Source organism: Malurus melanocephalus, unplaced genomic scaffold, assembly GCF_030028575.1.
Source record: "Malurus melanocephalus ecotype Western Australia unplaced genomic scaffold, MMel_1.1 scaffold_21, whole genome shotgun sequence".
In the NCBI taxonomy this organism is placed as follows: domain Eukaryota; kingdom Metazoa; phylum Chordata; class Aves; order Passeriformes; family Maluridae; genus Malurus; species Malurus melanocephalus.
In genome coordinates, this window is record NW_026623253.1 from 2,382,512 (window position 1) to 2,396,394 (window position 13,883).

Below are 13,883 nucleotides of genomic sequence, written 5' to 3' on the forward strand. Positions count from 1 at the left end.
AAGGAAGGAAGGAAGGAAGGAAGGAAGGAAGGAAGGAAGGAAGGAAGGAAGGAAGGAAGGAAGGAAGGAAGGAAGGAAGGAAGGAAGGAAGGAAGTCTGAATGAGAGCTCTCTCCTTCTCCCATTACCTCTCCAGTCTGTTTTGTTCCAACATTGTAACAAGTTGCATCTCATGCAGTCTGTGAAGCAGCCTAAAATCACAAGGGAAGGTTTTATTGCTGCTATATCGGGTCCAGTGTGAGATCTGCCATCACTGCACATGTCCTTATACCAGCCTTCCCCACTGACTGAACAGTGCTTGAAATCAGCTTCTCTCAGCAGAGCTCAGGAACAGCTTTTACTACAGCAGCTCCCACATTTCTCAGCTTTTTTTTTTTTTTTTTTTCTTTTCACTCCCTATGCCCTCTTTGGCTATCTCCTCACCTGTATTTCACCCACTTTAGGCAGCCCAATTTAGCATCATCTGCAAATTCATACAGGTCAGCTTCTCCCTACAAAGATAAAGATACTGGAAAAAGCACCAAGTTTCCAGCATTTACATTAGAGAGAGAATTTATGGGGTTTTTCCTCTAGCAAAAAGCACAGTGACCCTTCATTTTGCTTGCCCCGAGTCCAGTTTTGTCACATCAGTTGGGGTCTCTAGGGATCCACATTTCTCAAAGGCAAAGAGAGAGAATCCCAAGAGAATTAGAAGGTGCTCCCTGCATTTTAAATGTAAGCCAGGATACCACTATCATATAACTATTTGATGACCGCTTTTCAAAGATAGTGGGAAAAATTCATCCCTCAGCTTGACTCATCTGAGTTCAAGGTCTCTTCTGTTCTCAGTCTCCAAAGACTACATCATGCAGAGCTTGGCCCTAATATTTGCTATATGAAAGCACAGGGGGAAGAATAGCATTAGATCCTTTGGACTGACAACTAATAAAAATTCAACTGACTGGGAGTCTGCAGCTTCCACCGTCACTTCAGAAGAAAATATTCTACATATTATTATCATCTGTGTGTGTAACACATCCCTGATGTACACACTTGGAGGTGTTGAGTGATTTCCCTCCATCTGTGTCTCTGTGTGCRTCAGGGTTGTGTTTCTGTGTGTGTAGGAGGTGACGGGTCACTCAACCCCCTTATCTTCTCACCCACTCTCTTTTTCGTGAACTCTGAGATTTTCCACATTTGGAGAGGAGGGGGAAAGCACACCTCGTGAAGGAATAACAAGCTGTCTGCAGCTACAAGTAGGGCCAGTGGTCTGGATACCAGTATGACCCTTCCAGAAATTGCAGTGAACTTGGGAGGAGCAGAAAGATAAGAAACACTGGATGTCTGTCTTCTAGGACAGGAGCTGTTAACACAGAGCTGTTCCTCTCCTGTGAGGTTTCAGCACTAGAGTCAAAGTCAGTCTGATACTGGCTCAGCACAGGACTTTGAACCCCAGGAACTAGAATGGAACCTATGCAAACATGTCCATTCTTTTTGTTTAAAAAGCATAAGTACAAAACTATTTAGTCCAGACTTATGTGCAGATCAGAGTTACAAATTCGTCAAAAGAACTGGCCTGGTTCAGGCAGAAACTTATCACGAGCATATGCATGACACCATGAAAGAGACATGGTGTTTGGACAAAAATGCCTAACAATTTATTGCTCCATCCATAGGAAGGAGCCAATGCYGGTAAACTCTGAACAAAAGGATACCTGCTGAGGTGGGCTTTAGCATCCTCTGTAATTCAAAGCACTGCACCACCTCTGCCCAGTGCATTTCTAACTTTTTTCATCATTTAATGCTGTAAGCCACATGTCCCCACGATGCAAAACAAAACAAAAAGCCTCTAGTCCTGCTCGGTGTACCTTCTATAGAAGGGCAGCATGAGAGGGTTTTCTTTCAGGGATCCAAGACAGTGTTGTCCCGGGGCTCAGGAGAGAAGGGCTGTGGTCTGCAGAAGCAGATGTGCTGGAGAAGCAGTGTTGTATTTCTGTCTTGAGGTGTAAGAGGCAGTTCTGTGTAGAAAAAGGAACACAATCTTGCAAGTCACAATGCCTGAGCTCTGTCCCCAGACCGTCTCTAACACAGTGACCTCAAACAAGCAGTTTGTCCCTCTGCAAGACAGAGGTGACAACATCTCCCACATGGGGTGCTGTGAGGCTGTTCTGCTGTTAACAGGGGGCTGGAGATCCTTAAGGAAAGCAGCATTTTCACCTCCAGCTGAAAGTGTCCTTCCCAAGTGCCAAAGGTGTGAGCRGACAGTTTTGCAGTGTGGGCTCCACTCCTGTCTGGCTGCAGCCTAACAAATGTCAAAGATCTCTGCCCCCATACCCACCACAGTCTGTCGTGCCATGTGCCAGACCTGGTAGGAGATAACACAGCTGGAGGGAGGAAAGCCATGAGCAGTTCCTAGGCTCTGACCATGCCCCAGCTGGCCTGGATTCCCCACTGCAATGTCACTGCTCACATGCCCAGTTCTCACAGGGGACAGCTGCCTGCTCACTCAGCAGCTCAGAGGGGATKCACTTCTTGCATGGCCTCCACACACAGCCACGTGTCCAGCGTGTGAGCTTCCCAAAACATCTTGGGCCCTCCACTTTGTTGGGAGCTCTCATTAATTCTCAGAAACACACATTTGTACCTGATTGAGCAAATCACACACAGAGATTGGGCACAAACACAATGCCTTTGGATTTGATACTTTCCCCCTCCCTGGGAACTGTAGTTGCCTCACACAAAGGAGCCGTTCCTTGGAGAGCCTCTTCACGTGCCCCTGGGCTCTGCCAAGGGGAAGAGGTGAGTCCAGCAAGGGAGAGCAAAAACAGTGTTATAATCAGACTCTCTCCACTTTATTTTAGAAACATCCTGCAGAGATGGCGACCTCCTGTCACCTTCCTTGTGGGAAAAGCTAGCTTGAAGTGTTGAGCTCAGCTATTTATATCACTGCTGATAGTCTCGCCTGTCTTCTAAAGAGGGGAAAACTTTCTTCCTAACAACCCCCAGGGAAATAAACTCATATAAAGATGATTGCACAGGAACAGCCCTCCTGGCTCTCTGGTTTGGATTTCCTAGCTGTTCATCAAAGCCCTAGCTAGTTTCAACCAGAATGATCATGCTGGCCGGAGGGAACAGCAGCTCTCCTGTCCTTCAGAGCACATGGCATCACCAAGAGGATGGGCAAAACTGCTCAGAGGGCAACAGACACTTTCCCTCCCACAGATAAAGGTAGTGCAAAAAAGGAATGGCAGAGAGCAGCCCGTGGCTGGCAAGCCAGCCCGGCGCACTAGCAGGTGCCGTCCCTGCTGGGGTATTTTTATCGTGGAATTTGGCAGTCACAAGGCTGAGCAGGCTCCATGCTCGGGCCTGTGGGGTGATGCTCAGTTTTCCTCAGTTTTAGCAGCATTCCAGGTGATGATTAAGCTGGGCTGGCCACGTTGCTGGGTTGGTGCCAAGCTGTACTGGTCTGTGTCACACWCGCATCCGCCGGTGCCAAGGTCCCATGACGGCGCCCAGCTCTCGTGCAAATCCAGCAGAAAGTGTGGCAGGGCAGTGGCACAGCCCACAACTGCTCATGAATATACATGAGCCTGCTGCCAAAACCGTCTTCTATCAGGTGCTGAGACCCCACAAAGATACCCAGAGGCATTTTTTTCCCAGTCACACCAGAGTGAGACAAGATTTGCCCAGCTGAGCCCAAACTAGGAATWTAAAAGGCTGCAGATGCTCAGACGCCAAGAGGTCAAAGCATGTGAGGGCAACAGTAGTCTGGGAATGAGGAAAAGGAACTATATGGAAAATTCCCAAGAATAGTAAAGCTATGAGGAGAAAGGCTAGGTCAGGGGCAGCTCTGCATAGCCAGGAAAAGCTGTCAGGAGGTGACAATCCTTCTTTTCTTGCTGGCAGCAGAGAGCTAGATGCTCTAGAAGACCCTTGGTCTGGCACTGCAAAAATAGCTCACTAGTAAATATCAAATGTCTAAGCCAAAAATGCTGCTCTAASAGGGAAACTCCTTCTCTTGGTTTCCAACATCTCTTCCCCTGTGGCCACCTATGCCCTTGCAGCAGCCACCTCAGCTCTCTACGGGGCTGTAGCAGGATGAGCAGGAGGCACCCCTGGGCAGTCCCTCCTTTAAACTGTGTAGGGGAGGGCAGAGGAAATGTYCCTATTATCTAGCCTAGCCTAAGCCTCATGACTGCCAACCTCAGAYACTTCTGATTTACAGTCTCTCAAAATATTCTGTGCACGTCTGAGACAGGTAAATTACTGTTCTTCTCGCATCCGTTAACATTTTTTATTTCCGGATTCCTCTTGTGCTTCTGTTTGCTTTACTTTGTGTTCTGCACATACTGATTTTTACAATTTGCAAGGCTCAATAGCCTTCCCTGAGGAAAACACRCCATTGCAAAACCCCAAAACAACCCGCACACAGCAGAATGGAAGGGAAGAGGGGCTCAGTTTGTGATTGTACATCCCTATGGCAGTAAAAAAAGACTCAGTCATTGCACAGCCAGGGAGAACTGTTCATAGTTGCACAACCAAGCAAGGTGAAAGACAAAAAGGCATGTGTAAACAACATAAACTCACCTGGAAAAGTGAGGACACCCACCATTGTTCATGGTGCCTTGCAAGGAACATTCCACATGTACAGCTGTGCTACAGAATACTGATGTTGGACACACCTAGCACTGAGCTGCAGGTAGCTGGTTGCCTTGTCTGCACTCTGGGAGAGAAAAGCAAACACACAGATTTCAGTGCCACAGTCTGTAAATATTTCTCATCACTGATTTATCTGCCTGTATTTAATCCCCTCGTGCTCCTGGAGTGAAGTCATGTGCTAATTTCCCCAGAATGCAGTAACTGCACCAAAGCCATTTCAGAAGGTAAGACAGACCCACCCATACACCAGTGCAGATGCGTAAGAAAGACCAGCTGATTTTCCGTGTTACCACTCCTCCAGTTCTGGGCTGGCACCAGATCAAAGCTTCTGCACGTGCCAAGCAGCCACCAGGATCTCCACCAGCACGACTGCAGCTTGCCTGCCAGGGCGGGAAAGAGCCAAAGCCCATCCTTGGCTTCCTGCATGTCCCTTCTCCCTCYTCACATGGCTTCTGACAGCTGATGGGGTAGCAATCGGCCACTGCCCTGCCTCCTCACCTGGGCAATCCTCACCTTTCCCAGAGCAGCTGGGTGTCAGCAGCACCAGGAATTTAAGGATTCAACTTTTTATCTTTGGCCCATCCATCCTTGCAGCAGGAGACAGCACAGGAACAAATGATGGGATAAATTATCGTGTGTGCTGCTGCATTRAATTATATCACTCACCTAACTAGAGGAGGGGATATTGTTCCCTCAACAAGTGTATCTGTTCTCCAGCTTTTGCTCACAGGAAATCTACACAATATTGCTACAGTAAATTTTCAGCTTTTAACAGTGTCTACTCTCCACAAATGTTTTCTGCACTATAAAAATAATTGGCTCTTAAAGACAGGACAAGGGACAATAAAGGAGAGTTAACAATTTGGTCCCTGTGGCTTTGGGATTTGCCTTGACTAAAGCTTTWAATATTTCATTATGATGATTATATTTACATTTACTTATTAAAATGCTATTTTCCAAGAGTGACTGTGGGAGAACATTAGCTCCAAGGTAACAGTGCACACTTTACAGCACCTAKCCCTTAACTCATGCACAAGGGAGAGCTTTGCAGTGCCCTGGGAAGGTAAGCATGGTGAGAATAACTGGATCAAATTATTGCTCAAGCAGTCCCACAGAGCCCCACAAAAGATAGATTAAGCCCACTGCTCTCTTTATCCATCAGGTTAAGTGACTAGGGCAGAAACAGYGTGTCAGAGTCAGAAACAAAACTGAAGCATGCTCTCCTGCATCTCACTTTGCAATCTCACTCCCAGTCCACCAAACCTTCACTGTCATCAGACCACCTACCAACAGCACTTCCCAGGAGCTGCTAGTCCTTGGGAGGCACTTCAAAGGAAGCTTTTTTCTTTGTCTGTTTCATTTGAACTGTGATTTTTTTCCTCAGAATTTAAGAGAAGAGGAAGGAGCAAGACCCTCCATTTAGATTTTGCAGCAGTTCCCTCTCAGAGAGGCAAGACAGGGTGGCAGCAGATTAGGTTTCCAGGACTGGCACAGCCCACCGACGACTTTGCACTCCCCAAAACATTTGCAGCTCGTAAATGAAACACTTGCAGCTGGCAACACTTCGAAACCAAAGTAAAACCTATGGACAGGGAACARCAGGGCAACAGAAAGGTTTTCTCTGCACTTCAGTGGTGGCACTGAGTTCATAAATGAAGCCCAGACCTGTGAGCACYTCACTTTCCAGCTGGTGGTGCAGGTATTACACAAAGGTAGAATATGAAAGTGCCACTGCTCAGGCCAAGCTGCAGATTCCAACCTTATCTCCCAGAGGATCAGCCCACGAAGGATTTCCCGGAGTGCAGCCTGCAGACAGATGAATGCTGCTTTAACTACACAGTCCACAGAGATGCAATATGCAGATCACAATGAAAGGACTTTCTGAATCAAAAATAAATCTGGCTCACCCTCAAGGTTTTGGGAGCTCATTTAACAGGCTGTAGATGTGTTAAGTAAAAAAAGATCACTTTTTGTTTCAGTAGCTGAAAAAAAACAGAAAACAAAACAAAACCAAAATAGAAAAGAAAAACCAAAGCAAACACAACACAGTGTTTTCAGTGTATGTGAAGCACCGTTTCCAGCAAACCAGACTTCATTTCAGGTCAAATGAAAACATTTCCAATGATACAAAACAAAAAAAAAAAAATTTCATTCCATGCATTAGCAGTTGGGCATTTCCTAACACTCCTTAGAACCACTCTCTCTGTTTTCTTCCACAGAGACTTGAGTTGAACTCCTAAGACTTCTCACCCCTCCTGGGGAGCAGAAATGGGGGACTGGAGTTTCCTGGGAGACTTCCTCGAGAAGGTCCACAAACACTCCACAGTGGTGGGGAAAGTCTGGCTGACCGTGCTCTTCATCTTCMGGATGCTGGTGCTGGGGACAGCCGCAGAGTCCTCCTGGGGGGACGAGCAGTCTGACTTCATGTGTGACACGCAGCAGCCTGGCTGCGAGAACGTCTGCTATGACAAGGCCTTCCCCATCTCCCACGTCCGCTTTTGGGTCCTCCAGATCATCTTTGTGTCCACCCCATCCCTGGTGTAYATGGGCCACGCGATGCACACAGTGCGCATGGAGGAGAAGAGGAAGATGAAGGAGGCAGAAATAGAGGCCCGGGARATGAAGAACGGTGGTGACAAATACTACCAGCAGAAGAGCTCTGTGGCAGAGAAGGCTGACCTGTCTGGCTGGGATGAATCAGGAGGCCAAATCCTACTCAGGGGCAGCCTGCTGAACACCTACGTCTACAGCATTTTGATTCGAACTGCCATGGAAGTGGCCTTCATTGTGGGGCAGTACGTCCTGTACGGGATCTTCCTGGAGACCCTGTACATCTGCCAGCGGGCACCGTGCCCCCACCCCGTCAACTGCTATGTGTCCCGCCCCACAGAGAAGAACGTGTTCATTGTCTTCATGCTGGCTGTGGCGGTGCTCTCCCTCTTCCTCAGCCTGGCCGAGCTCTACCACTTGGGCTGGAAGAAAGCCAAGGAGAGGTGCTCCCGGTCCTACAATGCCAGCCCCAGCACAGCCCCCAGCAGGCTGGAGTCTGCCCCACAGGCAGAGAGGGCCCAGATGTACACCCCCCCACCRGATTTCAATCAGTGCTTGTCGACTCCCAACGGCAAATTCATCAGCCCCTTCAGCAACAAGATGGCCTCCCAGCAGAATACTGCCAACTTCGCCACTGAGAGGGTCCACGGCCAGGAGGACGCTGCTGGGGAAGGGCCCTTCATCAAGTCAAGCTACGTGGAGAGTCCAGAGGCGGCCAGCGAATGTGCAGCACCCGCCTTCCCCGAGAACTACTTCAATGAGAAGCGCCGGTTCAGCAAGGCCAGCCGCGCCAGCAGCAAGGCAAGGTCGGATGATTTGTCTGTGTGACCTGTCTCCAGCAGAGATGAGGAGAAGTAGCAGCCCCAGCACTCAGTAAAATTTCTGCAAAGTGGACTCCAAACCCTTGCCCCTAACCTGTCTGTTTTTACACCCACTCTSTATCCTTTCCAGCAATCATCATCGTGCACTGCAGACTGCACCTCTAACAGCTCAAGGCAGGGGCAGCCACAGGTGCTGAAGAGAGGCACCTCAGTCCTGGGATACAAAACCTTCMGCCGTAGTTTTGTCATGGGACCCACAGGGATTATGGACTCCCCACCCTTATCATGGTAAAGCACAAGCCAGCAGATCCTGAGGCTGCCCAGCGGGTGTCCRCTGCGACACTGTGTTCAACACAACAGACCTCAATCCTCTTACATCTTCTGTGGTCTTCATTCAACGTTTGAAACATCAGCTTGGCAATTACACTGARCTGAAGGTTCTCTCACCTGCAGGAAGCAGAAACACACCAGTAGGTTCTCTGAAAGAAAGATTTTCTCATCTGCTTTGTTTTGGCTCTTTCTCCCCCTCCCTTTCTCTACCTGAGCCCAGATATTTTATACCAGTTTACCTACACAATAAATCCTACTTGAATTTTTTGACACTGTGTATATAACAACTCTTCCCCATAAATAAGCACATCCGTGGTCCCCAATGCACAGCTGTCTCATGTCTCACACTGGAATCCCTCCCTCATTCCTAAGTCAGCACAGCAGACTGGCCCCAGGGAAATYGCTTAGATGACCAGTTGATGAAGACTAGGGAATTTTCCCAAGATACTTATATCATCAATCCCAAGCAAGACATCCATTAACAGAAATAGAGACTCTCCTGTGAGAACAGATATTTTACAAGTAAAAAAAAAAAAAGGAATTATCATGTGGAAACAAAGTGGTTTTCCCTTTTTTGAAACTCAGCTTTCAAGCAACCTGAATGCTGCTGAAAGGGTGCTGCCAGCTGCCACTTGAGAGCAAAGCATCCTCTGTTGATCTGCAGAAGAGGTACGGCCTGTGTCTTCTCACCAACCTACCAAAACACTTCATCATCTTTTACAAGCAGAAAATCTTCCTCAGGTCCTGCCATCATTTAGCTCCTGCCTGCTCTCTCAAGCTTGCCAGCCAGCACAAGCCAAGTTGTTTGTCCCCACAGCAAGTCTCTGCTCTGCCACCAAGCCATTATCTCCACTCCCCTCTCATTATCTAGCACACGTGGTGTTAGAAACCACCCATGGACCGGGTCTTTCCACCGCTGCAGCCTCTCAGAGCAACCACCGGGGCTGGAGGCTGCGCTGTGAGTCTGGTGAGTGAGCTCTGCAGGCAGCCCCCATTCAAGACACATTTTCTCAGTGCAGAGCTGACATGCCTSTGTTAAAGATACCTGCTAAACAGAGCTGAGCTGCTCCCTGTCATTTACCCTGCACTGCCCTTTCAGATACAGGCCACAGCTTCCCAACACTGGACTGCACAAACAAATGGCCTYGGACCAGCTGAGGAGGGGACTGAGCCATTCCCTCTCTTAGGGCCACTGAGAGTGAATCCCTGCTCCTGATACACAGCTTTGGTACAGCTCCCTGCGCATATACGTACACATTCACACTCAGATGGGGGAAACCATTTTTTTCTGTTTGTAAGTTTTTATATATTTGTATTTTTTAATCCTGAAAAGACCTGTGTGTTCTCCTTAACATGAGATTTTAGTCAGTCGTGTCTAGGTTTCTCCTAATAAAATTCTAACTCCCTCTCTCCCTGTGGATGTTTCTCCTCTCACATGGCTGAGAATGAGCTGCTAGCATGGACCAGGCTGCCCGCCAGCCTCTGCTGCTCAGAGATCACAAAAATTCCCATCGCCCARAGTGGCAGGAATGAGGGGAAAGTTTGGCCGGGGGGATAAATAATAAACACAGGGAAATGATTGATTGACTGGCTAACAGAAACCCCCCCCGCCCGCCTGCCCGCCTCTGCATTACCAAAGGAGGAGCTGGTCAGAGAGCAGAGCTTCCATCCTCTTGCAAACACTTGCTCCCTGTCTCTCCTTGCATATCCTAGCACACCTCTGTACCTGGAGAGGCCACCTGGGATGTCAGGCCAACTCAGCAGCAAGAGGGAAGCTAAACCTGTCCCCCAAGCAACTGGTTACTTGTCCGTGCAGTAACAGGGCCCTGAAGTCTTTTTAAGAGACAAGGCCTTGAGAGAATCTGCTGCTAACCATTTCTGCTCAAATCTCTTAAGATGTMTTTGCCTAGCCCAAAGAAAATCCCTTTCTCTCCCCAGCTACGCCTCTCCTCTGAAATTCAGACTTTGCTCCCACTTTCCAATATTCACAGGCTCCCTCCTTCTGACCTTGGATCCCCCTGTCCACCCAAAGGAAGTGCCCTTCCTCCCTTCCTCTCTTTCTCCACACAATCTTCCATCCCATGGGATTCTGCAGGCTGGGAAGCTGGACACCAGTAAAGCACTGGGTCCCAGCAAGGAGCCTGAGAGGGGGCATAAAGAATGCATCCAGAATTCAGTGATGACACTGGGACAAGTCCTTTAGCTGCATTAGAAATTCCAGGGGGCCTTGGGGGTTTCAGCCCAGGAGAGAGGATGCCACCTGAGCATGCACAGCCCCACAGTGCAGCAAGAAGGCAGRACTGGTCCTGCAGGTTTTTAGCTGGCATGTGCAGAGCCCTGGGCATGCCTGTCCCTTAGGGTGCCACCTTGTTGTGAGAGACAGGAAACGAGAAAGTCAGGAGTGCTCCCCTTGGAAAACTTGGCTGAGAGATGTGATTGTTTAGTAAAGACACTCAAGCACAAACATAGATCTTGTTCAGTAAACTATTCTTGGTTTAAAACAAGCAATAGTGCAAACCTTTAAAACTCTGAGCTACAGTCTCTGCTGGAGGGCAATGTAGAGCTGAAAAAAGAGGATAARGATCTCCTCTGTGCCTTTTCAGACATCTATGATCCAACCATGTTCACAGGTGAGATTTTGGTGATCTCTGAGATCAAAAGAGTACAACCATTCCAGCTCTCTCTCATCCTAGAGATTGCAAGTATCAAAGCAGATAATTTCCCTCTGACATTCATTTCTTAATGCCTCGATGGTTCTGTCTTCTAGGTATAACAAGTGGGGAATATTTGATGGATGGATGTTTGTGCTAGTTGACAGACCATAAACTTGTGATTCTTGGAACCCACTGTCAAGGCTGGCCAGGCTGTCACACCATGGTAGGAGCACATTTAATTCAGGCTGGCCTGTCTTTTCAGACAGATTTAATATTTATTGCTTTGTACAACATGGATGGGTAGACAATCTTACAGTTGTGACCTGATTCAACATAATATMTTAAATTCAGTCCCTGGATAGGTATTCAATCTTTAAATGGCAGCATTAAAAAGACAATGCTCTGAGAGGGAGAAAAGAGAAAACATGAGAGCTTTTAATTTTCTTCTTGCCCCTCTTTTCTCCAATCCTACTTGCTGGGACTGCTGAGACTCAGAACCATGAATTCTTCAGCAACAGCTGGAACCAACATTTGACYGAAACACCATCCCCAGTCATGTCTTTGGTCAGCACACCTCAGACATTTTCCTCCTCTAACTGGTGTCTGAAGGAACCAGAAGTCAGTTCTGATCTACAGCCTTGTGCTGATCAGCTGGTGAGCCTGAGATAGGACAGGGAAACATGTTTCAACWAGCCTTTAAAACAGAAATACTTAATCCTATAAAAGGAAAACCTATATTTGAAAATACMTAGAATGCCAAAACTAATAAAGTAATAAATTGAGACAAGGTCATGCCYCTAAGTTCCTCTCCATGAAGAGCASAGCAGGACAGCTGAGCAGACYAAGAGAAATTTGAGGWAGAAATTAGGAGAGAGAGACTCAAAAGTAGTGGCTGATTTAGAGGATATGGGCCCAGCAARTTGTTTCCTCTTTCAGAAKATGTGGGCAAGACAGTATTTAAGCAAACTCAATGCAGATAATACTTCAGACTGTTAGAAGGGAACAGGTGAGAGGATGACGGRCTACACAATCTCCCTTCAAACACTTTTCCATTTAACATCACTGAGACCAAGGAATTAGGAAGACACAAACCCCAAAGAATAAAAGCACTGTGTGTTCATAGGAATGAGCCCATGCTTGGCTGGACTGTAAATGGCCAAAGTACAAAGAAGGCAGAAATTCTCAACTCAAAAAGTCATTGTAGCATAGCAGAGAGCCCGGCACATAGCAATGGTAGGCACTCCAGAGTGCTTCCCTGCTGGCTTTGCTGCTTTCTGGGAAGCCTGGGACTAAGCCACAAGAGGAACTGCTGTTCCCAGGGGAGCTCCCTTGGGAGTCTGGCCAGAAGGATGCCCAGGTTCTGAGTGCCCCTGAGGGAATGCAGCTCCTCCGCCCAGCAGGGGTGACAGGAGGGGATCCTGTATAGGGCTGATCCTGTACAGGTTCTGTACACATTTGTGAATAAAGAACATTTCAGTGATTCAGGTTAGCGGTGCCACCAGAGGTATGGATAGACTGAGAATGAGGATGGAGTGGCAGCTCTGTAAGATACACTTTATGGGGGGAAGAACTGTGACTTTGAAATGCAAAATTAATAGCTTTGCTTTTGCCTGAAGTGTTCATTGCTTACATGGTCTAGATGATTAAAGATCTTTCTGGGGAGCTCGGGAATTGTAGTACCATACATCTATAACTTTGTCATGAAAATCTGATGACAGAAAAAGAAAGAGGACCAAATGAGCTTGTAAGACTCACTGTAGCCAAATAATGCAGAAATGCTTCATTTTTCCTCCAGTGAACATTGGTTCATATTTTTAAAATGAATTTGCTGAGGCCATATTCACATACCACCACTGGYTTCCCACAGACATTTGAGCAATTGAGTTTGACGGGCAACAGAGTTCTCAGAAAGCAAATGTCAGTCAAGGAAACCAAATTTTAAATCCATATGGGCCCATATCCACCCCAGAAGCAGCTCTGTGCTCCTTCAGCCTTCAGGAAGTATGAACAGTATTGTGTAACCCATCCAGTACAGTGTAGCCAATCCCAAAGCAAACAACACACCTCCACTGGAGCCTTTAGGCAATAAATACTCACCAAAAGACATTTTAAAGACAGTTAAATGCATTTAGATTAGTAATAGAAAACATCTAGGAGAACCRTGATGTACTGCCTGGCAGAAATGGTGGTTACTTCAAACATACTTTTAGGTCACTTCCACTGGTTCCCRGGCACTGGAATCCTGGATGTCCATGCAGAAATCCCACAGAAGGATGGATGTGAACAAGGGGACCCTGACTTCTCGGCTGCTCAGGAAGTTTCCCTGGAAGGTTCAGCAGCTTCTCCCCCTTAACACTTTTCACCCTTTTGTGCCCCTGAACAGAGGTTTTGTCCTTCCCTTGCCAGCCCCTACACCTCCCGAGCACAAGGTGTCCAAAGGAGGGTCACAAGGATGGTGAAGGCTCTAGAGRAAAAGGTTTATGAGGAGCAGCTGAGGTCACTGGGTTTGTTCAGCCTGGAGAAGAGACTGAGGGGAGACCTCACTGCAGTCTTCAACTTCCTCATGAGGGGAAGAAGAGGGGCAGGAACAGATCTCTTCTCTGCAGTAACCAGTGACAGGACTCMASGAAACAGCAGGAAGCTGTGACAAGAGAGGTTTAGATTGGATATCAGGAAACAGTTTTCCACCCAGAGGGTGGTTGGGCAGTGGAAMAGGCTCCTCAGGGCAGTGGTAACAGCACAACCCTGACAGAGTTCGAGAAGTGTTTGAACAATGTTCTCAAGAATATGGTGTGATTTTTGCGGTGCCCTGTGCAGGGCCAGGAGTTGGACTCGATGATCCTGATGGGTCCCTTCCAACCCAGCATATTCTATGGTTCTCTGAACACACC

At 47.6% G+C, this 13,883-nt stretch overlaps 1 protein-coding gene across 5 annotated transcripts in view; it reads left to right on the forward strand.

Moving 5' to 3' along the window:
• Nucleotides 1-9,706, forward strand: part of GJA5 (gap junction protein alpha 5) — a 19,983-nt gene extending 10,277 nt beyond the window's left edge. For all 5 annotated transcript variants that reach the window (XM_057389942.1, XM_057389939.1, XM_057389940.1 and 2 more), the window contains one exon: nt 6,857-9,706. In XM_057389942.1, the coding sequence (XP_057245925.1) occupies nt 6,906-8,015 (1,110 nt within the window). In that variant the 5' untranslated portion in view covers nt 6,857-6,905 and the 3' untranslated portion in view covers nt 8,016-9,706. The remainder of the gene's footprint in view (nt 1-6,856) is intronic.
• The last annotated feature ends 4,177 nt before the right edge of the window (nt 9,707-13,883 follow it).